We start from the raw sequence: 24,490 nt of genomic DNA, 5'->3' as shown, positions 1-24,490 counted from the left end.
CAGAAACCTCTTATCTCCATATTTAAACTAACTTTTTTGTAAATTAACGCCCTATCATACTACAGCGTCACAGAAAAGCATCAAAAGTAGCAGATCTGCAGCTTGTCAATCTGCTACTTTTGCCATTTTTGATATCATATAGTGAAAACAATTCGGTCTACAAGCGCACGTGTCGCATCACAACACGCTGTGAGCTTGTACATCTGCTATGTTCACTACGGTTTGAAAGATTTTGAAAAGAAATTGAAAGCTTGCCCCAACCTGGGATGCCAGGGTTTATTGTTTAATCAGGCCACAAAAAAAAGAGCGGAAAGGCAACAACATCAATGTGTTATTGAAAGGGGGAGAAAAAATAAACAGCATATCAATAACATTACAATTATGATATCTCAAAGCACCTGGTAGTAATGGTGGCGATCAATAACAAATGACACTTAATTGTAGTTCTATTCACATTAGGGGAAGAAAATTAATGGTACCTCATTCTTTTTGTTTTGATAGTTTAAGTGGATTAAATGCATTCAAGTTCCATTCCATCCATTCGGTAAAGTACGCAGTAACATCCTGTCCCATCCAGGATGTACTGGAAGCCTGATGAAGTCATAACACTTAGTAAAACTACATAGTTGTAGGGCATGACAAAACTAAGCATTTAAATCACATCATCATCTGAGAGTGTAGATGCAGCTTATTTGGGACGTGGCTTTCAACACAACTAACGGCTCCACAATTAACAGAGAATGCTAATAAATTGTGATTTTACACTTCACAATATGTTAATAAATTCAAATTATTCATCATTTGATCGGCTATTGCACCTTGCCTTCCTCTCCTGGCCCTTATACAGGGGGTTAATGACCAGAACATTGTACAACAGCCCACCTCTCCAGAGGCCATTACATACTATAATGGTATGTAATGGCTTATGACAGTGGTTCTCAAACCTCTTCATATTAAGGACCCCCCACTTAATATGTATTTGAAGATTTTCTTTTTGAAAATGGCAGATCTTGTCAGTTTCCCAAACAGTAGGTCGGGATCCAATTGTGGGTCGCGGGTACATTTCTATGGGCCGCAAGTGAATACTCCCTTATTTTTTTGTTTCCTACGTTTTGTTTTTAATTATTTCAAAAGATTTCCCCCCCCCAAAAATACTTTTAAGTAGTGAAAATAGCAGATCTACAAGCTCACAACACAAGCTTGTAGATCGGCTATTTTCACTAGTTTAGGTCCCGGGGAGACTCAAATTTAAACTTTTGGGTCTCAAGGTAAAAGCATTGGGAACCACTGTTGTAGAGCATGTAGATCAGCTATTCTCCAAAAAGCCCATGTACAGTATATAGGGTTAAAGTGGTTAAAACGATGCTATATACCACTGTCTTATGAAGATCTTAACGAAGACAAAAAAGAGAATGCAAAAAAAACAAAAAACTAAAAAAAATCATTTTACATCAAATATCCTCATTACCAATAATTGTAATTAATAATCACGATTAAAATATTAAAGTAAAATAATCGAGATGATCACTTTAACCATTTTCGTTCAGCCCCAATATAACCAACATCACCAAGTTATCGGTGCCACAGTAATATCTGTAACTGTGTATCTGTACTGCAAAAGTCAGCATTGGATGGAAGAAAAGTCACTGAACAACTCTAACACATCACAACCTGAGAAAATAAGCAAAGCCATTACCTGAGAAACTGTCCATGCTTTGTAAGGCACAAGAAGAGGGTTTCAGGTTAGAATAGTCATTCTAATGCTGACTACTACAGTATAACGCTGCTGTGAGCTGTTCCATTACATTGCATGCTACACAAAAGGGAAGTACATTGAGTTTCACATTTAAGACTTGAGTTTAGTTTAAGGCAAATGGTTACATTCAAGCCTTCATAGCACCTGACTCACAGGAAAGCATCTCACAGAGAGAAGACAAGAGAAGCAGGAGTCAATATCACTGTGGTTATCATTACAGATTCAAAATGTAATTATCATCAATATAGCCTGTTTTATGTTTTAAGCATTGTGGAAGTAGGCGACACATTATGCCATTGCACAATCGTCACCGCTTAATTGTTTTGCTGGGGACCCCTGGGGGTCCCTGGACTCCACTTTGAGAACCACAGAGGTAACAGGCTCTTCCTTCTTTATCTCCTCCCATGATGCAAACTGGGCGGCTTATTGTAAGTGCAGTAAATTGTACCTTACACAATTCACATTGAGCAACTTCCCTTTTTACCAGTCAAATGTACAAACTAATAACTGATTTGTATCAAAAAAGTTAATCAGACCTATGGTAGGTATGAACCACTACCCCAGTGGTGGAAAGTAACCAAACTACATTTATTTAGTAACCAAACTACATTTATTTAAGTACTGTGGCATTTTTGTTTGCTTTATACATCTACTCCACTATTTGGGAAATGTACTTTTTACACCACTGCATTTATTGGACACAACCTAAACCTTGTGGGCAACTCAATGCTAAATCTGCTGTTTTATTCCTAAATGTAAAAAAATAAAGAATGAATGTATGCTTTGGAAAATGGTTGAAAATGATGTAAAGTATAAATGATTTTAACATGCATCACAGCACGCTACATCATTATCAGACCTAAATTTCACCCTTCAAATGCTTGTACATCCCCATTATGGTTTTGTAGCAATTTAAAGCATTTGTAGAAATATTGGGCCATGAATGTAATCTAAAAAATATATGTATTTGGCCCATCATTTATAAAATAAATTTAAATATAAAATACAAAATAAATACACCATTTTGAAAAAAGGTGCTCAGAAATACCAGGTGCCCACTGTAGCCCATTTATTTGATACCTGTATGTAATTTGCAGATTGAGATTAACAATATAAAATAAAGTAAATTAGAATGCACTGATACAAGCTGACCCAGCTTGTGACTCTCCTTTACCAGCTACATTATCATCTACCAGACATTAATGCATCAATAATTACATTAAAATTATTATTATTATTATTCTGAAATGGGCCACTGTGCATAAAAGTATTTTTCTGTGATTGTATTGTGTTGTTTTTCCAATTTTGAAATGGATCTTCCTGGGTCTGGGATATAAATTGAACTGAATATTTCTACATGCTATGTTGAAGTAAAACATCCGAGTACTTCTTCCACCACTGCCACGAAACCACGTTCATGCAAACGACTTCAGGTGTAATTGTTTCACTGAAACAACACATTTTTTTTGACATAAATTCTGGCTCAATCGGACACGGTCATTGAAGTAGGGATGGGACGATAAACGGTATTCGATAAAAAATGCTCAAAATAATCATCACAGAGATTTTAATTTAACGTGCAATTGTCTGCCATACACTGAACCTGAGTTGGCTCTGTACTTGGACTGCCTTTTTTTTTGTCTAAACCAAATGTCTTTGCCAAAATTTGCAGATCTACAAGCTCACAACGCGTGCTATTTATGGCTAATGTTCCCCCACAGAATATGGACGCTGGGGTTCAAGTGGTTCATAAAACAACCATGGTGGTTCATAAAAAGTGCCATTTTAAAAGTTTTGAACATATTTTGATTGTTGCGATAATATAATTAATCGCAATTATTTTGACCACAATATTCGTGACATGAAATGTTCATATAATCCCATCCCTACTCTGCTCACGTCATAAAGCTTGCTAAAAAGCAACTCAGCACAACATCCAAACAAACGAGTCCAGCTCTATTACCACTTCCTGTTAAACCCAAAGTTTAACAAAGTACGCAATTTCATCCAGATCCACAGGATAGTCTGTGAGGTGCAGGGGCTCCTTGATATCAAACCTCTCTCCCTTGTAGCTCCGCCAGCGGCCGGCAGGCAGGTAGATATCGCGCTCTTGCTTTCCAGGCTCCAACACCGGCGCTACCATGAGGTCGTCCCCGATCAGGAACTGAGAGTCGACTTTATACGCCGTCTCGTCGCCTGTGGCGATCCACCACAGAGGCCTTATGATCGGGTCCCCTGTGTCGAGCACCTCGTACGCCAGTTCTAGGATCCGCGGCGCGACGATGCTCTCGTGGAGAGCGGTGTACTTCCGAGCAATTTCCACCACTTCCTGGTCGTATTCCCAGGGGGGTACGGAGAACTGCATGGATGGCATGAAGGCCGACAGTTCCAACCAGCGGATGTAGAGCTCTCGGTCGGGTAACACTTGATTTCCGTCGGTGCGGTTCCAATAGGCGTTTCCACCGATCATGTCCGGTAGAATGAACTGATAGCCGAGGATGCTGATGGTGAGCACTGTGGGGATGAGAGATTTGAGTCCCATCTCATGGCCCCACACTGAATCCCTATCTATAGGCCGGAAGAAGCAGGATATGTTCTGCGACTGGTAGCCACTACGCAGTTCAGCGCGGTCGTTGTAGGGAATGGCCATCTCCGTGTAACGTCTCGTGAAAGCGCTCGGATCGCGGACGGGGACTTTGGTGCTGAACTTCCAGGGCAGGTAATTGGTCTCGCCGGCGTCAAATTTGAAAGACGCTATGCCGTACTTGGTTTGCAATGAACGGAGGTTGGAGGCGTACCACTCGCGTGCTTCTGGATTGGTGAAATCTATGATGCCACCGATGCCGTTCCACCAGCGCACCAAGGCGGGCAGCTGACCGGTGGGCTCCCGTACAAACAGCCCTTTCTCTACACATGTATGGAAGTTGTCCGAGTCGTAGTTCACAAACGGATGAGTCCAGAGCGACACCAGAAAACCGTCCGCTTTAAGCTTCTGAAACATGTCCGAGGCATTGGGGAACTTGACTGTATCAAAAATGAATTCGCCGTAGCGGGTGGTGTAGCGGTCGTCGAGTTCCAGGTGGCTACAGTTGAAGCCATGCTTGCGGATGTTGGCAGCATACGTCAAGAACTTCTCCTGGTCTATGTCTTTTTTATGAAGCGCCCACGTGGACCAGATGGGATGGCGGAACATGGCTTTTGCGGGCACATTGTTTGGTTTGTTGAAGTATCGACGGACCATGTACTTGTGAATGGATGTAATGTCCAAGCCCACGCAGATTCTGTAGCTGAGCTCAGCGCACGGCGCCTCTCCTGGGAGTGGCTTGAAGGGACTGTCTTGGTAGCGGGCCTGGAAGAGCATGGTTTTCTCAGTGTCATTCCAGCCCAGGTGAAAGGGCACAGAGTTGTTGATCTTGATAGCCGTGGCACTCGACGAAAGCCAATAACTCTCCAAAATCCCACCGAATTCATTTCGGCTCGAGTAGATGTCACTCGTGACAAAGGGTTTAGGGGCCTGCTGGCCAGTGACGGCTATAGGCCAGTGCTGAGTTGCAGACAACGCACCGCCATACCAGTGTGAGAATTTGTAAGTCATGGCGTGCTCCACGGGAATGTCAGGAACCAGTTCCTCCCAGCGCACGCGGTAACACTGTACTGGGTCCTTAGGTCGCACCGTCTCAATGAAGAAGATCAGTTTTCTGTCTGTGGTTCGCTCGCAGCTCAGCATCTCCCCCTCTTTAGAACAAGAGTCTAAATCAAGAGTCCCAGACCTGCCGAAAATTAGAGAAGCGTTAATGATCTGAACTTTCTGTGGTATAGCTGTCATGAATAATCAACATAAAATATTCAAGAAATGTCTAAAATGAGAGTTTCAAACTTATGACTTCATAGCAGTTGAACCATTCACTGATGCTTAGCTTAACCATTTATACATTATTTAAGGAGAGGCTCCCCAAATGAAGAAGTTGAGGTTACAGCAATGTTCAAAAGTTTGAGCAGAGACCATAATACGGATGTGCAAATCTGGGTCAAATCAACATTTACATGGTAGGGGGAAACCTTTTAAATGTTAAATGGGTGGGGTTCATAAACCTCACACTAGTGGGACTATTATTTATTCTCTGTATTCACTATACAGCTGTAAATTCTTGCATTTACCATTTTTCGGTGCATCATATCATATCCTGGTTTGGGGTAAACCATAAGCTTTGTGAAGCCCTTATCTTCAACAACAGATATTGGCTGCACATCCATGACAACCGTAAAGTAAGAAATATAATTCAGAGGTTTCAAACTTTTGTGATCAATAGCACAAAAGTAAACGCTGTTAAAACACAGACTCTTAAATCATATGAGTGAAGTTACTGAATAATATTTCTATCTCTTTTCTCTGTTGCACTTAAGATGATTCCCTCGTCTCAGAGCCAGCTGTACATAGAGACCAATATAATTTGTCCAGCTCACAGAACTACTCGTTCTGATGAAAATTAGGTTATAGTTTGCTGTCTACAGTAGAAAAGTGGTGTGGTTTGTTTTTAATAGGCCTAAAAAGAAATAGCAACCATATAATAACCAACAAAGAAAAAGGCTAATATACAAAAATGTTAGGTGTACAGTAGAGGTCCTAACTTGATACAGAATGTGATTCAGAATGTGGTTCCAACTGTCTATTGTCTGATTATTAGCACCATTTAATCTAGCTGTAGAAAATTCCATTACAACATCATCACTTAATAACCGTTTTCAGTGGTTAAAGGGCAGAGTGTGTGGAGATTGCCATCTAAGTACATTTTTTTGTTGCGGCTGTGCTTCTTGCCAGCCAGAAACGTCTCTGAACTGTACTTAAAGGTTTGTGGTTTTTAACGTTTCGCTCATGAGGTACTGAACGCAGAAGTTTAAATCATTTATGTTAATTTATTTATTTTACCAATCTACATCCATGGCAATCATTTTGACAATCAACCAGGTCAAGCTTTCTAGAGCCCGTAATGATGTTTGCTGTTAGTCGGGCTTGAACTTAATTTCTGTATGTCTTTAGATTTTTGCACATAATGATGACATGCCCAAAATAGGGATTGATTATGAATCAAATATTTCATAATGATCTTTTTTCTTTTTTGATATAATCGATTAAATCAATTAGTCCGATTAACTGTTACACCGTACACAAGTACTTTCGCATGATGATCCAATTCCAATTCACCCCAAACTTAGTGAATAATAACCAACCTGAAATCCATCCTGAAGACGATGGATCCTGCTTGGTTGCGGATAATGTAGCCATCTTTGTTGAGGTCCAGCAGTTGAGTCTTCAGTAGCTCGGCCTTACGCAGCGACGCAATGTAATAACACCAGGCCGTCACCGCTGCTATCACCAGCACCAGCCCTATGACCCCAGCACCCACCAAGGGACGGGTGTGCTTGGTGTGTTTCTGCTTGGGGATCCCATCTGTGATGGTGCCCCCCGCTCCTCCTGGGACCACTTGGTACATGACTCTCTGCTCAACAGCGGGGTTCCTTTCGGTGACTTCTCAATCAGCTACAAACAAGTGGTGGACAAAGTGGATCAACCTCAGCACTTGAGTCAAAGTACAGATACTCCTGGTCGAATATTACTCAACTTGACAGTTGCTGCCGAAAAAAGTACTTGCTTTTGAAAATACTTAAGGGGATGACTTTTTTTCTATCAATTAGTCACCCCATGGAGACTTGAATTCATGGAAATGTTTTTGTTTTTGTCGCATTCCTAAGCCAATAATTTGATGGCGGTTCCTGTGGGAGACACAAAGAGTCTGCTTTGTGTCTCCTACCGGAACGGCTGCCTACCGGTCCACTGGTTATCAAATTATTGGCTTAGGAATGCGACAAAAAATAAATAAATATCCATGAATTCAAGTCTCCATGGGGTGACTAATCGTTTTTTGGGTGCACTATCCCTTTAAGTATTCAGAAGTATATGCTTGTAAAAACAAGCAGCCTATTCAAAACTACTAATTACAAAGTACATTTTATTTTTAATATTAATGCATTACTGTATTAAAATTTCCCCCCAAAAAAGTTTTTCCAAACAATTCAAAACAATAAAATAATCAATAACAGTGGAAATAGCAGATCTACAAGCTCACAGCGCTTGTGAGCTTGTAGATCTGCTACTTTCACTGTATTTGAAATAGGGCTTACATTGTCAACAACTCATAATGTAGCCTACTTTTTCCCTTCCTAGGAATGAAGTGGAATGAAAGTCATCCAAAAATACAAATAAGGAAGTAAATTACAGACACTCAGGGAAAAAAATTCAGTAACTCAAGTAAATGTACTTAGTTACTGTCCAACACTGCCTACAAACCATTTGAGCCTCCTCTCTTGTCTGTAACCTTGGTAGACGGCAGACAGGATACACCGCTGTGAGATCACTGCTGGACTGGCACTTGTGTCTGTTCACCTACTGTATGTGCCTGTATTCAGAGAGAAGAAAATACATCTTTCAAAAGACAGACTCCAGTTCCTGAGACAGCCCCGAGTCCCCTGACCCACTGGCTGTGTTTCTCACATCTTGAAGTGACTGAACTATTGCTTGCTGGAAAATCTAATTTGCTTTCCAAGTGTTCACAATTTAACCCATTAAGACCTGGAACGCATCTGTGTCACTTTTTCATTTGCGCTAAAAAGCATTATTTTACACTTTGGGTATTAAAAAATAGCAGATATACAAGCTCATAGAGCGGCACCGAGTGCCGCGCTACGATCTTGTAGATGTGCTATTTTTGAAAAATCATGAAAATGTGCGCAAATCTTTGAATATATATTGTTTTAAAGTGAACATTTTTAACTCGAATCTTTGCTTCTGGGGGTCCCTGGAACAAAACATTTTGAGATGGGGGTCGGCGGCCAAATACATATCATTTTGGGGGTCCTTGACATGAAAGTTTGAGAACCACTGATATAGAAACATACAGTAGGTTTTTTCAGAATACTGCTGGGATTTAGAAGACATTTGTAGAATCGGCTTCAGGTCTTAATACGTTAAAAAAAAAGAAAGGAGCGCACGCACACACACGCAAACACACACTAAATGTTAACTTTAAATTAACTGATAATTATAAGTAGCATTCATGAAACAAGTCAGAACCAAGTAATTCTTAAGTCTTTCCAAAGACTTTTACATCCTCAACATACTTAAGCATTCCTCACATGGAACAGTGTAGAAATTTTTATATTTGCCTGAGGGTGGGACAGAGTGTGGCTTCACACAGCAGCAAGTCCAATGTATCACTCCAAATGAAAGACAAGACTCATTTGTATGTAAGGAAGTACGAGACTAAAGGCAAAAAGTGGATTCAAGTTCTCCAGAGCTTTGCCAATGCCAGAGACAAAAACATCCTGAGCTACCAAGACAGACTAAAGCCTAATTTATGCCCCCGAAAACAGTCGATCTACAAGCCCACTACGTGCCGCATCCGCAACAAATTGTGGGCTTGTAGGCCTGCTATTTTTGCTGAGCGACACTGTCGTGCGGCGAAGTATGAATCGGGCTTAACAGGCACTTGTGGAAGTTAGGGATGTGCATGACTGACCAAAATCCTTCTAGAATATTGTACTGGTCTCAATAACTATTTGTTTGTTTTGTTATAAGTTTTCTATTCTTTTTAATAAGATGGATCATTCAAATCAATTATTATTATTATTATTATTATTATACGAGGAATATCCAAGGCCCCAGGAAGGAGGTGCTGGTCAAGGCAGGAAAGCATATGCAATTTAAAAACATGTAACCTTCCGCATGTACGTACAAAATTATGTTAATGCGGAAGGCTCCTTCCTGGGGCCTTAGATATGCACACAAGTGCTTCCAAAAAAAAGTACCTCACCCATCTGGTTGGTGGAATGTGCAGTACAACATGCGGAAGGTTATACACACATATTAATACATCAAATGTAATCAAATAGTTCAATATTTTCTTAACTCATCCTTGGTGGAAGTGTAAAAAGTATACAAATTCACTGACAGACATTTAACAAAGATGATACATGACTTTACAGGAGGGAACACCTATGGGGGATAAAAGCATCAAATGAAGGTTATGGGTAATTAATCCATTAAGACCGGGAAGCAGATATACAAGCTGCTATTTTTGAAAAATCGTTCAAAATGTGTGCAAATCTTTGAATATATATTTTTTTCAAGCGAACATTTTTAACTCCATTCTTTGCTTCTGGGGGATTCTACAAATGTCTTCTAAATCCTAACAGTTTTTTTTTTAAAGAATGTTGCCATCAGTGGTTATTTTTTCATGTCAAGGACCCCCAACATGACATTTGGCCACGGACCCCCCATCTAAAAATATGTTGTTCCAGGGACCCCCAGAGGCAAATATTGGAGTTAAAAATGTTAACTTTAAAAATATATATTCAATGACTTGACAAATGACAAATTGTCAAGATTTTTCAAAAATAGCAGATATACAAGCTCTGAGCTTGTATATCTGCTATTTTTGAATAGCCAAAGAAATCTAAAAATGACACAGATGCGTTCCCAGTCTTAATGGATTAACTGGCTGATGCTTGTTCTATAGTGGCTACTAGCAAATCAGCATAGATTAGATTAGGATGCAGGAAAACACAGCGAGAGGAGCTTCTGCCTATAAACTGCCCTGGTGCTTGCTGACTGGCCCTAACTGCAATTGGCCCTCACGGTCTGCACTGGCAGTGGCAGCCCAGGTCGATAATAAAGGATGCCTGCTATTAATTAGCAATCTAATGGACTAATTCTGTGTTCAACCAGCCTTGGTATGGATCCCCCTCCCCAACATTGGGAATGATAACACCTACCCATCTTTAACACAGACTTGTTGGCTTCTATTGGGCTCAATTAAACTCGGGAGAGATATACGACTTGCAAAAGTCCAGGTTATAGTTATATCACATGGGAAGAAGAATTATGCACTTAATGAAGGCGTTAAGTGAGGTTTGGTTAGTAGGCTCAATGGGGTGAGAACGAGCAGAAGTGCAAACGACAGGGAGTGCAAGATACATAAAGGGAGAACAAATCTTCATAAAATTATCACAAATGTGATGGATGTATAGAACTTAAACTGACAACCACACACACTTTGTTGGACAATGGTGGCGTACAAAATTAGCCGATCTACAAGCTCACAACCATCATTCTTAATCGTAAATTTGTAATTGAGGCAAAAGTTTGAAATAATCGTGAAGATTTGAAGCCATATATTGCCCAGGCCTAACTCTTTGCATCTTTTGTAGGCTGCATTTGTATAGGTTTTCTTGCAGACACATTACACAAAATGGCTCTTGAAAATACAAAATATGCTTTGTATTCAAAGTGTACGGCATTTCGAACTCTTCCATCATCACAGCACAGTATGGCTGTGTTTAGGAGCTACTATATGGAGGCCACATCTCTGCCATTTCAGCTGATCCATTATCTTATCTCTCATTGTGACATGGTGAAAAATAAACACAAAAAGTGCTGATGTACTCAAAGCAGAAGCCTGAGAAATCATATCCCGTTATCTCAAGAGCTCTCTCTGTGTGTGTGTGTGTGTGTGTGTGTGTGTGTGTGTGTGTGTGTGTGTGTGTGTGTGTGTGTGTGTGTGTGTGTGTGTGTGTGTGTGTGTGTGTGTGTGTGTGTGTGTGTGTGTACTTTATTTTCTCACTTAGTAGGCTATAAACCAACATGACAAAATATTGACTTGGGACATGGCAACCAACAGTACTGTACAATTAAAGTTGTAAAATGATCCTCTTCAAACTAGATAAGAGTCTATTAAGCCATCATCAAGCCAAGAAAAGGACAACATGCAGGCTAAATATTATGTTCAACCATATGCATTAAAGTCAGTGTTGTAAAGCAACTAAGATGAACCCCACCCGTTTTACAGTTGAAAACTTTAGTTACTACTTAGGCTACTAGTTACTTTGTAGATTTTGATTGTTATTACAAAACATACATTAACCATAATATACATTTCGATCATTTGAAAATAGCCGATCTACAAGCTCACCGGGATGCATTGTGAGCTTGTAGATCTGCTATTTTCAAAAGATTGTTAAACATTTTATACATTTTTAAAACGTGTGAAATGGGACATTCTGCATAATGATAACTACTTTTGGTACTTTAAGTACATTTTGATACCAACACGTTTGTATTTTTACTCAAGTACATTTTTTATTCCGAACTTTTACTTGTAACAGGGTATTTTGACATTGCAGTATTGATACTTTTTTCCACCACTGGTATTAATGCATGCATGCACGGGATAAAACTAAAGCCATCCACTCCTATGACTCTGCATGATCTGTGACCGCAAGAAAAGCTGTTAATAAAGCGCATTGATGGGTATTGTCTAGTAATCGATAAACAACTGTGTCAACAGCATGTATGTATCTGTTTTGTATGCTCTTTAAAACTCATTCTACATACCGATCAGACACGAGCCCCATGCAGTCCGTTGATAGAAGTACAACTTGTTTGTAACTCTCACAGCTAGAACACACTACGTTGTAATGTCTACGCCCACCAACTCACACACACAGCTGCTTCGGGACACACAGGAGCATGTATGGGAAATGTAGTTCTTTAGGAGTGAACGTACCATTACTGAAACATCTGTTACAGTATAGCTTGCCAATTCCTTGCTTGCCCTATATAACCACGTGGTTTATATAAGGGGTAGCTAAGGCTAGTATAGCATTTCATACGGAGATAGTTGACTTTTTGCTCTCACTTCTATCTTGGTCTAGGGCAAGGGTTCCCAAACTTTTCAGGCCGTGTCCCCCTAAAATAATCATATCTGAACTGGGGACCCCCCAAAAATAATCATATTTGAACCGGGGACCCCCCAAAATAATCATATTTGAACCGGGGACCCCTCAAAATAATCATATTTAAACTGGGGACCCCCCAAAATAATCATATTTGAACCGGGGACCCCCCAAAATAATCATATTTAAACTGGGGACCCCCCAAAATAATCATATTTGAACCGGGGACCCCCCAAAATAATCATATTTAAACTGGGGACCCCCCAAAATAATCATATTTGAACTTGGCTAATTTGAACTGGGGACCCCCCAAAATAATCATATTTGAACTGGGGACCCCCCACCCTGACAAGCACTTGGAATTGTAGGCATTGCATCTAATTTGACTCGGTTCCACAGATGAATATTGTGAAAATAGCTGATCTACAAGGCGTTGTAAGCTTGTAGATCGGCTATTTTCACAATGTGTACCTCTTTCTTACATAATATTTGACCATTTGGTATTAAAAAGGTCTTAAACGTTCTTAAGTTGTAACTTAACCCTACATACACTTATACTGTATGTTGGTTTGTTTACTGTTGAGTGAGAAAACAATGTTGCACATTAAGCTAATCATCTGGGGACCTCCCAAAATAATTTAGGGACCCCCCTGGGACCCCCCGACTCCCATGTTGGGAACCACTGATCTAGGGCAGGCCACAAATGTACATAGATGACTACTTCTCAGATATAAACAAATAATTTTTACCCATGCATGCCATACCCAATTCTTTGCTATTACTTACTTGTCTAGCATGTTGAAATTGTATGAATGTAGCCTATATTATTATGATGCTGTTGCATTATATTTTTCATCATAAGAACATAATAAGTATTATCTCTCTTATTTTACCAAATGGGTTCCCAGATTGCAATATAAGCAGCCTACTATAAATAGACAGTCTGACTGACTGTCCACACTCGTTTTTGAAGTTAAAATCACATTTGTTTGGACACGTACAGACATTTCTCATAGTATGGAGCTAGGGCTTCACCAGCTAGTGCATGAACAAACTGGAACAACCCATGTAGGCTAAGTAATGATTTGACCAAAGACAAACAAATAGTTCACCATGGGCAAGATAAATCTACAGACCAAAATGCATGCATGCTTACCAGAAAACAAGTGTAAATGAATAACCAATGACACCAAAAAAAGAAAGAAAGAATTCTGAACTATATGACTATTTTAGTCACATAACGTCATATAACAATTTAAAGCAGCACTACTGTATGTAACTTTCCTCTTCTACCTCGGATTTGAACCCAGTTTCCTGCGCAAGTGCTGACATTTTTACCATTGAGCTTATAGAGCATGCCTGCTTGCTCAGGGGATAAATTGAATCTTGACCATCAGATCAGAATTCGTGTAAGATCCATGTGTGTCTAGGTGAGACATAACCTTTGACAGGATCTAAATGTCTCAAGAGAAGGGAGACAAAATACAACCACCCCAATTGTATACGTTTTATTCAAGTTTTATTCTTTAAGCTTTAATTACCACTACTAATACTGTGTGAAGCACCGCATTTATAACTGTGAATGTCTATGTACTGTATATGAACAGTAACTGGGGCAAATTGTCATGTGATGACTTGCCCTGAAAGCATGCGAGACAACAACTTGCCCTGGAGTGACATTTGAGCTACCTATACCACAAACCTTATAGCAAACCTTATAAATAATAGAATTGAGTTAATAGAGTTTTGTTACATAAAAAGTGGAAGTGCAGTTTCATTTTGTACTTTTATGGTTGAAAATGATCAAATTGTTCTCATCTGAGATTACAGTGACATAATGCATGTCAAGAGCTTGCCTCCAGGACAGTAAGCTGCACATACAGTACTTTACAGTTAGAGTTATTAGGTAAAGTCTTCTGTTTTTGGAGAAATAGCCAATGGGAACACACATAGCCCCGGTCACCCATGATTCAACGTACTTTATATAAGGCATAAACAACCATTTTATGAGGAAAAGGTATTAAAAAAAAGAAAGATTTAAGAATATAGCAGTTAAGTATAAGTCAAAGCAAATGTAGTTTTATTTATTTATTTTTCTACTCAGCCAAGGTGCACAATCAACATCTATCAAAAACTCTCCTTTGTCAAGAGTAGCCTATCATATTGTATAAGTTATGTGTGTTTTGTTTTGCTGGGCTTCGACAACATGATAGCAATTCACAGCTTAAAATCCACCAGTTTGCATGAAAAGAAACAACTGTTGATTAGCTCTTAACCAGGAAATGTACTGAAAAGCAGTAAAGGACATAAAAGTAGGCTCTCTGACAGACTTTTGGGGAGACCTGAGAACACCATTGCAAATCTAACTTGACATTTTCTGGATGAGGGCCCACTTAAAAATCTGAGACATTCGCGGCCCACCCATTTGACCACTTAACATTTTCGGTATCACAATGAAAACTAATTTTTCAAGGCTTTAATGAAACAATGCAGACTTTTTAAAAAACATATAATTTTCTTTAAATTAATGTTGAATATATTAATATAAATGAATATTATCAATAAAATCGTAGTGTTTTGCCAATTCTTTTGGGGACACTTGCAATATCCTCACAGCCCACCAGTGGGCTCCGACCCACAAGTTGAGAATCGCTGAGATAAAGGAAGGGACTCAGGGATGTATTTAAAAGGGAAAAAAAGAAAGAAAGTTCCATCAAGTTGAAATGAAGTAATTATTTTATGAGGACACATTATGTGGCTGTGAAGCGCTGGCTCTCAGACACAAACTGTGGGTGTATGATGTAATGTCCTGCCTGGTAGGACTTCACCACTTGGAAGCAGCTGTAGCCACTGTGGACAAAACAAACAGCAGAGTGAAACATTAACACCAGTGGCGGACAGTAACTAAGTACAGTGACTTTGTGTGTTTGGTGCAAACTGCTGACTTTCACTCCGCTACATTTCAAATAGAAATATTGTACTCAACTACATTTCTAGGAAGGCACTCTTGGGACTCAAACTCAGAGGCCCAAACAAGAATAGCCTGTTATGAATGAACCACGTAATCCTTATTTTAAATATAGTGACAATAGCTGATCTACAAGCTCACAACGGCTGCATTTCTGAACCATTTCTGAAGATGTACTTTGTAATTTGTACTTTTGAATACTTGAGTAAGTGAGTATTTACTTGAGTATATCGTGTCTGTCGGGTGGAAACCTTATATGTCCAAAACTGTTACTTTTCAGGATTCAAATTAAAAAGTAGCAGATCGACAAGCTAAAAACGTGTCAAAAACGAGCTTGTAAATCTGCTACTTTTGATGCTTTTGTGTGACGCTGTAGTATGATCAAGTAGGGCGTTAATTTACGAAAAAACACAAAAAGTTCAGAATATGGAGATAAGAGGTTTCTGCCTGACAGCAACAATATACTTCGTCCACCACTGATCAGCACTAACCTTTATGCTACTTTCGCTCATAGTACAGTGAAGTATACAGCATAGGGCTTAAGTGGTGACTGTACTATATTTATCCTCCAAATGAATGGGTTGTGGGTGGCTGTGTGTGTGTGTGTGTGTGTGTGTGTGTGTGTGTGTGTGTGTGTGTGTGTGTGTGTGTGTGTGTGTGTGTGTGTGTGTGTGTGTGTGTGTGTGTGTGTACCATGATTCCTGGTTGCTATTGGATCGAGACCTCCTGTATTGGTGTTGTGGAGACAGGGGGTTGCCAGCTGGAGGTCGATTCTCAGTATTAGTGGCTATAGTGCTGTATTATCAAACATACATAAAGAAATATGAGGGTGTGTGTGTACCAGTGATTCTCAACTTTTTTAATTCAAGGACCCCCAGTTGTCATGCATTAGATTAGGGTCCATGGTCTAATCATTAGACCATGGACCCCCATTTGATATGATTTTTATCACTGGGACACTGTAAAATCTACACTCTCCAGTGTAAGAGTTCCAGATCTGTAAGAGTCCATTTGGTTCCTAACTATCAATGATTTAGCTGGGGACCCCCTGGAACCCCCTGGAACCCCCTGGAACCCCCTCATCCTCAAGGACCCCTGGGGGTCCCTGGACCTCATGTTGAGAACCACTGGAGTATACAATCTGGTCAGTGTAAAATAGTGTATGGAGAAACAAGAAGTGACAGATTACGGTCAGAAGTGCATGATCTCTCCATGATCATAGGCCTAATCATTATAATTAGCAACATCCCATGTATCATAATACTGTATATTAAAATGCAACATTCTAATACAAATTAAATGGCAGTATTTTCATGTTGCTGAGATTTTAGAGATTCATACATAAATCAGCTTTTTACTTTTCCCCTTTTCTCCCCAATTTAGTTATTATGCCAATGAATTCCTCCCCACACGCTATTGTGTGTTTTCACTGCTGTTGTATCCTATTGGCTCACCTGCCAGTGAGGAGCCCCCACCGGGAGGACATAGGGCCTCCGTCCTACTCCTCCCACGCCCACCCAACACTCCCTGGTGACAGGTGCCGTCGCTGCCCGTAGAGTACGTCCAGAGACAATTATCACCCTCCCCGCCCAGCTTCCCTCCGCCGAACGTGGCTCTATATGCACAGCAGCCATATTGTAAAGAAATTGGGCCTCCTCCTCAGTTCCTTCACAGGTGTTACCAATGATACTAATGAAGGCTCTGTTCCATTTAGTGTACAGTGGTTCTCAATTTATTTTTAAAAAAATGTTCAAGGACCCCCATAACTCTGAGAGTGTACAAATGGAACCTTACGGGTCCATTTGGTTCCATTTGTACACTCTCAGAGTTACAGACCTGTAATGAGCCATTTGGAACCCCCTCAAGGAACCATGAGGGACCCCACTTTGAGACCCACTGGTGTAGCAGAGTGTTTCCAGCAAGCCAACATGCACAATATCAGCACCCCTGACTGTGTTTGACCCGAGCCTTAATCAGTATCATTGGTAAGACTAAGACCTGTGAAGGAACTAAGGAAGAGGCTCAATTTCGTTCCAATATGGCTGCCTATTGTGTTCGTATAGAAGACGCCCGACAATGCCGGATACACAGCGGTGGATTCAAACCTCCAGACTCCGCGGTGCCACCCGAGCGGCCATCAGCGATCAGCCCTCTGACCATAATAAGGACATGATGAGATTATGTGGTCAAACGTCCACGTCTCTCTCACCGTGATCCCTGTGATGAGCGGCTGTGCATGTTTCTCAGGTAGTCTGGCTGCTGGTGAAGTGGCCTAAACATTTGACAATTTGACAGAATTTAACCAAACCCAGAGGACATGTTCAGAATGTACAAATTGACAGGAAATAACAAGGTCATTCCTCCAATATTAGTATCTGATAGGTCTGGGAAATATGACTTACAAACTTTTGCCTTGATTACGATTAATGCATGTTTATTATCATTTATCTTTTAAATATAGTGACAAAAGCACTAGCAGATCTACAAACGTGTACACCTAATCAGACTAATGGATTTAGTCGTTTATACAAGATTTGTCGATTCGTTGATATAATAAATCAAAACAAATTATTAAAAAAACTGCTTGTTGATTATTTGATTAACCTACATCAGTGAGATTAAGCCAAAATTGTTTCTAAATATCGGTTTTGAAATGTTTTCGGATTAATTGCCCAGTCCTACCTCCTGATCCGTGTGGTAGTTGTCATAATTCAACTAAAACGAGTAAGACCTGACCTATGAACTGTGTGTTACCTGTGTGAGCTCCTGTGGATTGTTTGAAGCTGACCATCGCTGGCAGCAGGAGGCTTTGCAAGCTGCAGTTCTCGTGGTTGATCAGCAGAGGGCAGAGCAGGAGCTGTGAATGGCTTGATGATAGGCTGAAGAGGGGCTTCAAAGGTGTTGTGGATGTGGTTGGGTTTAATTTCTGATGGAAGAACCAGAGTCAGATCATGAGCGTTAATTCAACTATTGGAAGGGTCCAGTTTTACATTCTCGTAGTTCACTCTCAGGAATTTGCAGGCTGCATATTCATAACTAATAGTCTAGACTCTAGATACTAGACTAGTGCCCTTTTTGGTTGGAAGATGCACTTTTTTGGCACACTCACCAGTTGAAAAAGCCATGATGAACAAAGGTGCCTACTGCCTAGTATGTGGGGGGGCTCTCATCTTCAGTGGTGGAAAGTACTTAAGTAGAAGTTTGAGGTATTTTTACTTTACTGGAGTATTTCCAGTTTTCAATACTTTCACTTATTGCATCTCAAAGGCAAATATTGTACTTTTTACTTCACTACAATTATTTGAAAACGTGAGTTTAATAGGCCGACTAGTTACTTTGTAAAACATACGTTAACCACTTCAGACCTATACGTTGGCTATTTGAAAATATTTGTATACGTTCTGAAAACTTGAAATGGGACATTCTGCACAATAAGTACTTTTACTTTTGATACTTTTGATGCCACTATACTTTGGTACTTTTACTAAAGTACATTTTGAACACTGGTACTTTTACTTAGAGTATTTCTACATTGTGGTATTGGTACTTTTACTTAAGTAAAAAATGTGAGTCATCACTGTTCATCGTTATAGTCTATGTACACTAAAAATGAGTCCCTCCACACACACATGAGTAGTCATGTTTACCTGGGTTATGGAAGGTCAGCTGTCTAACGGGAGGGAACAGTGGACCACCATCCTCCTCATAAGACCCTAACGCTGAGCGGGTTGCTCTGTAGCTGGACTGAATCCTCCGGGGTAACAAGAAGTCCTCAAAGGGAGGGAGAGATGGAGGACAAGAAGAATAGGAAAGAAGTTTCACTACAATTCACTTTGATATGATGTTATAGGCCTATCAGCTTTATATTTTTGTTCTTTTTGTTGTTGTTTTTTATTAGGCTATGCCTTCAGGTTTTTTGTTGTTTTTTTTGTTTTAGAACAAGCTAATAACAGTAATTATTCACTTCAATAAAGCTGCATATAAACTCTGTGACTTTTCTTAGTGATTATAATGTTATGTTATCCAATCTGTATGGTATAGATTATGTTAACTTATACAGTTGGGGTGGTTGTATTTGGTCGTCCTGCTCTTCTATTGAGACGTTTATATCCTGTGTCTAGGTTAGACACGACTGGCTGATAAGTGGTCCTGCCTGAAGGTCACAATTCAAATTATCCCCTGAGCAAGCAGGCAGGCTCTATTAGCTCAGTGGTAAAAATGTCAGCAATTGCACAGGAGACCCGGGTTCAAATCTGGGGTAGAACAGGACAGTTAAAGAGGGCAGCTTAGTGCTCAACTACTTCAGAAATAAAATTATTACAAAGAAGCCAATAGTTTATATAATTACTACTACTAGGCCTACTACTAATAATAATAATAACAAAATAATACTAATACTAATAATAATAATATTAATATAGCAGAAATAGTAATAGCACTACAGTTATGTTTTGTCACAATTATGAGTATATTCCATACAGGCCTGTTTTGGACCTCTTTCCCCTCATAAAACAGTTGAAAAAAACGTTCCGAAAAGATTGGGTCACCACCTTCATCAGTGAAATAGAGGGACTGGTTCATGCTCAGGATGTAACCTGAGCATTACTGCTATGGACAGTAAAATAACTGGTCTCCCAATATACTTGAGTAGTTCTCAACACAAGTAGCCTTACTTCTACTTGAGTTGTATTTAGTCCAGTAACGGTAGCCTACTTTTGCTTTAGTAGTAGGATATTCTAGCAGTCTTTCCATCCCTGATTACAGGGCAGACAAAAACACACTAATTATGTTTATACTATTCAATAAATTATGAATTGAGTTTTTGTCCAGGGTGGGACTGGCCTGGTTTCTGCAGTGGAACAAACACTAGTCTACGACGCCATCACTGTAAAGATAGATGGACATGGTGGAAGTAGTGAATAATGTATGGGACAGCTTTCACCCTGTACACTACAGGTTGATGTAAACAGCCAGGAGTTCATTAGTGGAAGTGGTTTAATGACTATCAAAAAGCGGAAGAGACCGCAGCCAAGTAACCAAGCAATTACAGTAGACCACTGTCTGCCCTTTCATGAACCCAGACATAAACCTGCTCCCTGTATTTAAAACAAAAATAAACACAGGATAAAGTACAGTGCAAAGGTGCATACTGTATTACTTTGCCTTTTCCAAGGCTGGAGAGATCTCAGTACCATTGCCAGCATTGCTGGCATTGAACATATCCATCACTACAGGCTGCTAATCAGAAAATATTCTGAAAGTCAGTCAATCACTTGATATTAATAATGAAGTCAAAATACATTCTGAATATCTGGGGAGAACATTTGCATTGTCTGGCTTGGCTTTGTCTGGGTTAGAAACATTGTCTACTTGATCTACTTCTAGGCCCGTCCTGATCTGGCAGTAGATCATAAAAACGCTCACCTCTGCTATGCCATGCATTATGCATTTTGCAAAGACAATTGTATTTCAAAAGTCATAAATGACTAACTCATCATTCACTTCTATCTATGAATTCCATTTTTTGGATGAAGTGGTCTGTACTTTAGTTTCTTACCGGTCGGGGGTGGGGGTTGTTCCTGCGGTGAGATGAGGTCGGTCGAAGCTGTGCTGGTCTCCCTTTGCCGCCGGAGCCAAACTGCTCCGAGTACGTACTAAGGTGCATCTGGGGAGCCATCATCACCACCACCACACAATGCTCCAAGTCCACTTACCACTGTCTGTCTGTGTGTACTGTATGTACTGTAGACCAGCAGGCTCCCAGTCAGACCTAAAAAGCCATTCAAATCTCTTCTCCTCCCCCTCTCACCTGCTAGCTCCTCCCTAGTGTTACTTTAAGGCTGAAAGTTAACTCTTTCAGAGTTAAAGCGACCCGCTGGATGTTGCTGTGTATCATTACTTCTGACCCTTTTTGACGTATTGAGTGGAATTCTACCCTGCTGTGTTCTGCTCTAGATGTGTGTTTGCATCAGTGATTTGCCCATGCCCACGTTTTGGTTTCGTCTCTGCATGACTTGCTGGTTTACCAGGCACGTCGTGCTTTGATGCATATCACTTGTTATTTGCATATATCAGTGGTTCTCAATGTGGGGATCCATGCAGGGACCCTCAGGGTTCCTCGAGGGGTTTCCAAATGGACCGCTGTGAGTGTGCAATGGTTGGTTCTATGTGTGCACTCTCAGAGTTATTGGAATCCTTGAAATTAAAACGTTTAAAAAAACGAATGGCCTATTACGCTCAACTCCACAACTTCTGCATGTCAGCCCAAGACTCAACTGATAGCTATCAAACCTATACTACAACAATACTGTAGCAAACAATTAAAAAAGCAAGGAGAAAGATAACTAAAATCAGGACAGTGACCTGTGTTAACTATAGGATCAACTGTGATGAATCTGATGCTGTAAGTGGCTTTATGAGAGTGATGCTCAGTGAACCAGAACACCTCTCTCTCTCTCTGCCACCTGAGCACTGCTGCTAATCCCCCCTGCAAGGCCCCCTGCCGAGATACAGACACCGGGGGTCACTATCCATTACATACTTCCCTCCCGTGTGCGTGTGGTGGAAAAAGTACTACATTTCTTTACTCAAGTTAAAGTATCAATATTGCAATGTTAGAAACACTCTGTAAGTCCGGAATTAAAAATGTACTTGAGGAAAAGTACAAAAGTATTGGCATCAAAATGAAGTACCAAAAGTGAAAGTACTCATTATGCAGAATGTCCCGTTTCACAAGGTATCATATTATAAAATGTATGTATGTATGTAAGCTCACAATGCGTTGCGATGCGACGCGTTGTGTGTTTTGTAATAATAACTCAAATCTACAAAGTAACTAGTAACTATAGAGTTTTCAAATAATTGTAGTGAAGTAAAAAGTACAATATTTGCCTCTGAGATGGAGTAGAAATAAAAGTATTGAAAATTGGAAATACTCCAGTAAAGTAAAAGTCAAAATTAAACTTAAGTACAGTCCTTAAGTAAATATACTTAGTTACTTTAACCACTGCCCATGTGTGTGTGTGGCCTCAATATCTTCCCAATCACAGATCTCCAAACACTACGGTCCGTTTATAGCTCTCCTGTAATGGAGACAGCGGTCGACGTTGCCAGATCTGTGATGGAACACATCCAAGCAAAAGGGGACAGACAGACAACGCAGGCAGCCAGGCAGGGAAGGGAACAGGGAACAGGGGAAGGAAGAAGGCTCTCTGGACCGGATGACTGCTTCCTCCACCCTGCTGGGTCACCTCTATATTCACATTCAACTAGGGCTCAGCATCAATCAATAATTCACCGGACTCCGCAGGGTTCCCTTTGTTTGGCACACCGTTCTGACTGTGTTATCTGTGACAGGATCTGGCTGTTTGTCTCAGCTATAGACAGCTTGACAGCCAGAAAACTCCAATCAGGGTCCAGACAGACACACTGCAGAGGAGAGGGCCACGCATGAACAATCATATGTAGTCGCTGTCGTCGGGCAGGAAAACCTCACGTCTCCGTCTTTTCAACGTTCAATGTTTTTCATAGAAAGTATTTTGTTCCAGGGACCTCCCAGAAACAAAGATTTGAGTTAAACATGTTTGCTTAAAAAAATTATATTCAAAGATTTGCCCCAAAAATCGTGATTTTTCAAAAATAGCAGATATACAAGCTCATAGCGCGGCACTCTGTGAACCAATGAAAAGTATTAAAGGAGTAATTCACCCCAAAAATGACTTATTTTCTATCAATTGCACACCCCATGAAGCCTTGAATTCATGGATAGTTTTCAATTTTTTCACATTCCTAAGCCAATAATTTGATTACCGGCGGAAAGATGCTAATGTATCCGATAGTAGACACAAAGTAGACTCTTTGTGTCTCCTAACGGAAATACACCCGGTCATCAAATTATTGGCTTAGGAATGCGACAAAAAGTTAAAGAAACCCATGAATTGAAGGCATCATGGGGTGTGCAATTGATAGAAAATAAGTAGTTTTTTGGGTGAACTACTCCTTTAACAAGAGACTGTGACTAAATAATTGGAACCATTGGAACGCAGCTTCTTTTTTTTCTCTTCCTTTTTTTTTGAAAATTAACAGTTTTGGATATACAAGGTTTCTGACGATATAGTGTTGATGAAATGGCAGGAATGCCCTGCACACAGATGTTCTGATCAGAATCCAATCCCAGGCCCCTGCTGAGATATGCGTCCAGATTGATTGCAAGGCGTATCCGGTTTCCTATTCCCTTATTTAGTTTGTTTACTCTTCATTTCACCCCCTGATGAGACAGAGCTACAACAAAGTCTGTGTTGGTTTTTTTTGGGTGTGCGGAAGCAATCTGCAATTCATTGGTTTTCCGTTTAATGAAAAGAAGGAAGGAAATTCAAATGATGCAACACAGACTACTTACTAAACAAGATTTCATTGCAGATGTACAAAAGGGACATGTTGTCTTTGCTCCACAATGTATTGAGCGTTCAGATTTAGATTGTATTGATTTCAAGGTTGGCTCAACGGTAACTGGAGGAGTGGGCACCTGAGAAGTCTGGGCACCTCAATGTTAAATTGGCATTTTTTTCCCCAAAATGTAAAGAAATAAAGAATAAATGTATGCTTTGAGAAATGGTCTAAAATAAGCCAAAGTGTACATGATTTGAACATGCTTGAACATTTGACATTTAAGGCCAAATAATTTCAACAATTGATACAAGTTGCTACAAAACGTGGATATCCAGTCATTATGTGCATAAACAAGAAGTTGATGGGTACATTTAGGTCTGATAATGATGTGCTGTGCCATGTTCAAATCATGTATACTTTATTATACATTATTTCAAACCATTCTCCAAAGCATACTTACTTTTTCACATTTGGAATAGAAAAGAAAATTCACATTGAGGTGCCCAGACGTCTCAGGTGCCCACTCTTCCTGTATCCGGCTCAACATATGGAGCAGTGGAATATTTCTGGGCATCTCATGTCAGAGCTAC

The 24,490-nt window shown here is 40.1% G+C and overlaps 2 protein-coding genes across 2 annotated transcripts; both read right to left on the bottom strand.

The window, feature by feature from the left end:
- Positions 1 to 276: 276 nt before the first annotated feature.
- Positions 277 to 12,247, bottom strand: myorg (myogenesis regulating glycosidase). Its single transcript, XM_080424920.1, has 4 exons — positions 12,204 to 12,247; positions 8,103 to 8,211; positions 6,986 to 7,295; positions 277 to 5,526 (listed from the first exon to the last, which is right to left on the bottom strand). Exons 3-4 carry the CDS (start codon positions 7,246 to 7,248, stop codon positions 3,729 to 3,731), a joined length of 2,061 nt encoding a protein of 686 aa, XP_080281046.1. The 5' UTR covers positions 7,249 to 7,295; positions 8,103 to 8,211; positions 12,204 to 12,247; the 3' UTR covers positions 277 to 3,728.
- A 2,932-nt stretch (positions 12,248 to 15,179) lies between these two features.
- On the bottom strand, positions 15,180 to 21,189 carry LOC308081924 (uncharacterized protein; the record flags this gene model as incomplete). Its single annotated transcript, XM_080423540.1, has 6 exons — positions 15,180 to 15,394; positions 16,206 to 16,307; positions 17,722 to 17,784; positions 18,267 to 18,438; positions 19,160 to 19,283; positions 21,070 to 21,189. The coding sequence occupies 6 exons, from the start codon at positions 21,187 to 21,189 to the stop codon at positions 15,295 to 15,297; spliced, it is 681 nt and encodes a 226-aa protein (XP_080279666.1). The 3' UTR covers positions 15,180 to 15,294.
- Positions 21,190 to 24,490: the final 3,301 nt, after the last annotated feature.

This window comes from Gymnoscopelus braueri (assembly GCF_963280865.1).
Source record: "Gymnoscopelus braueri genome assembly, chromosome: 3".
Lineage (NCBI taxonomy): Eukaryota > Metazoa > Chordata > Actinopteri > Myctophiformes > Myctophidae > Gymnoscopelus > Gymnoscopelus braueri.
Note: the sequence above shows the minus strand (reverse complement) of the source record. Positions and strands in the feature narration are given on the sequence as shown.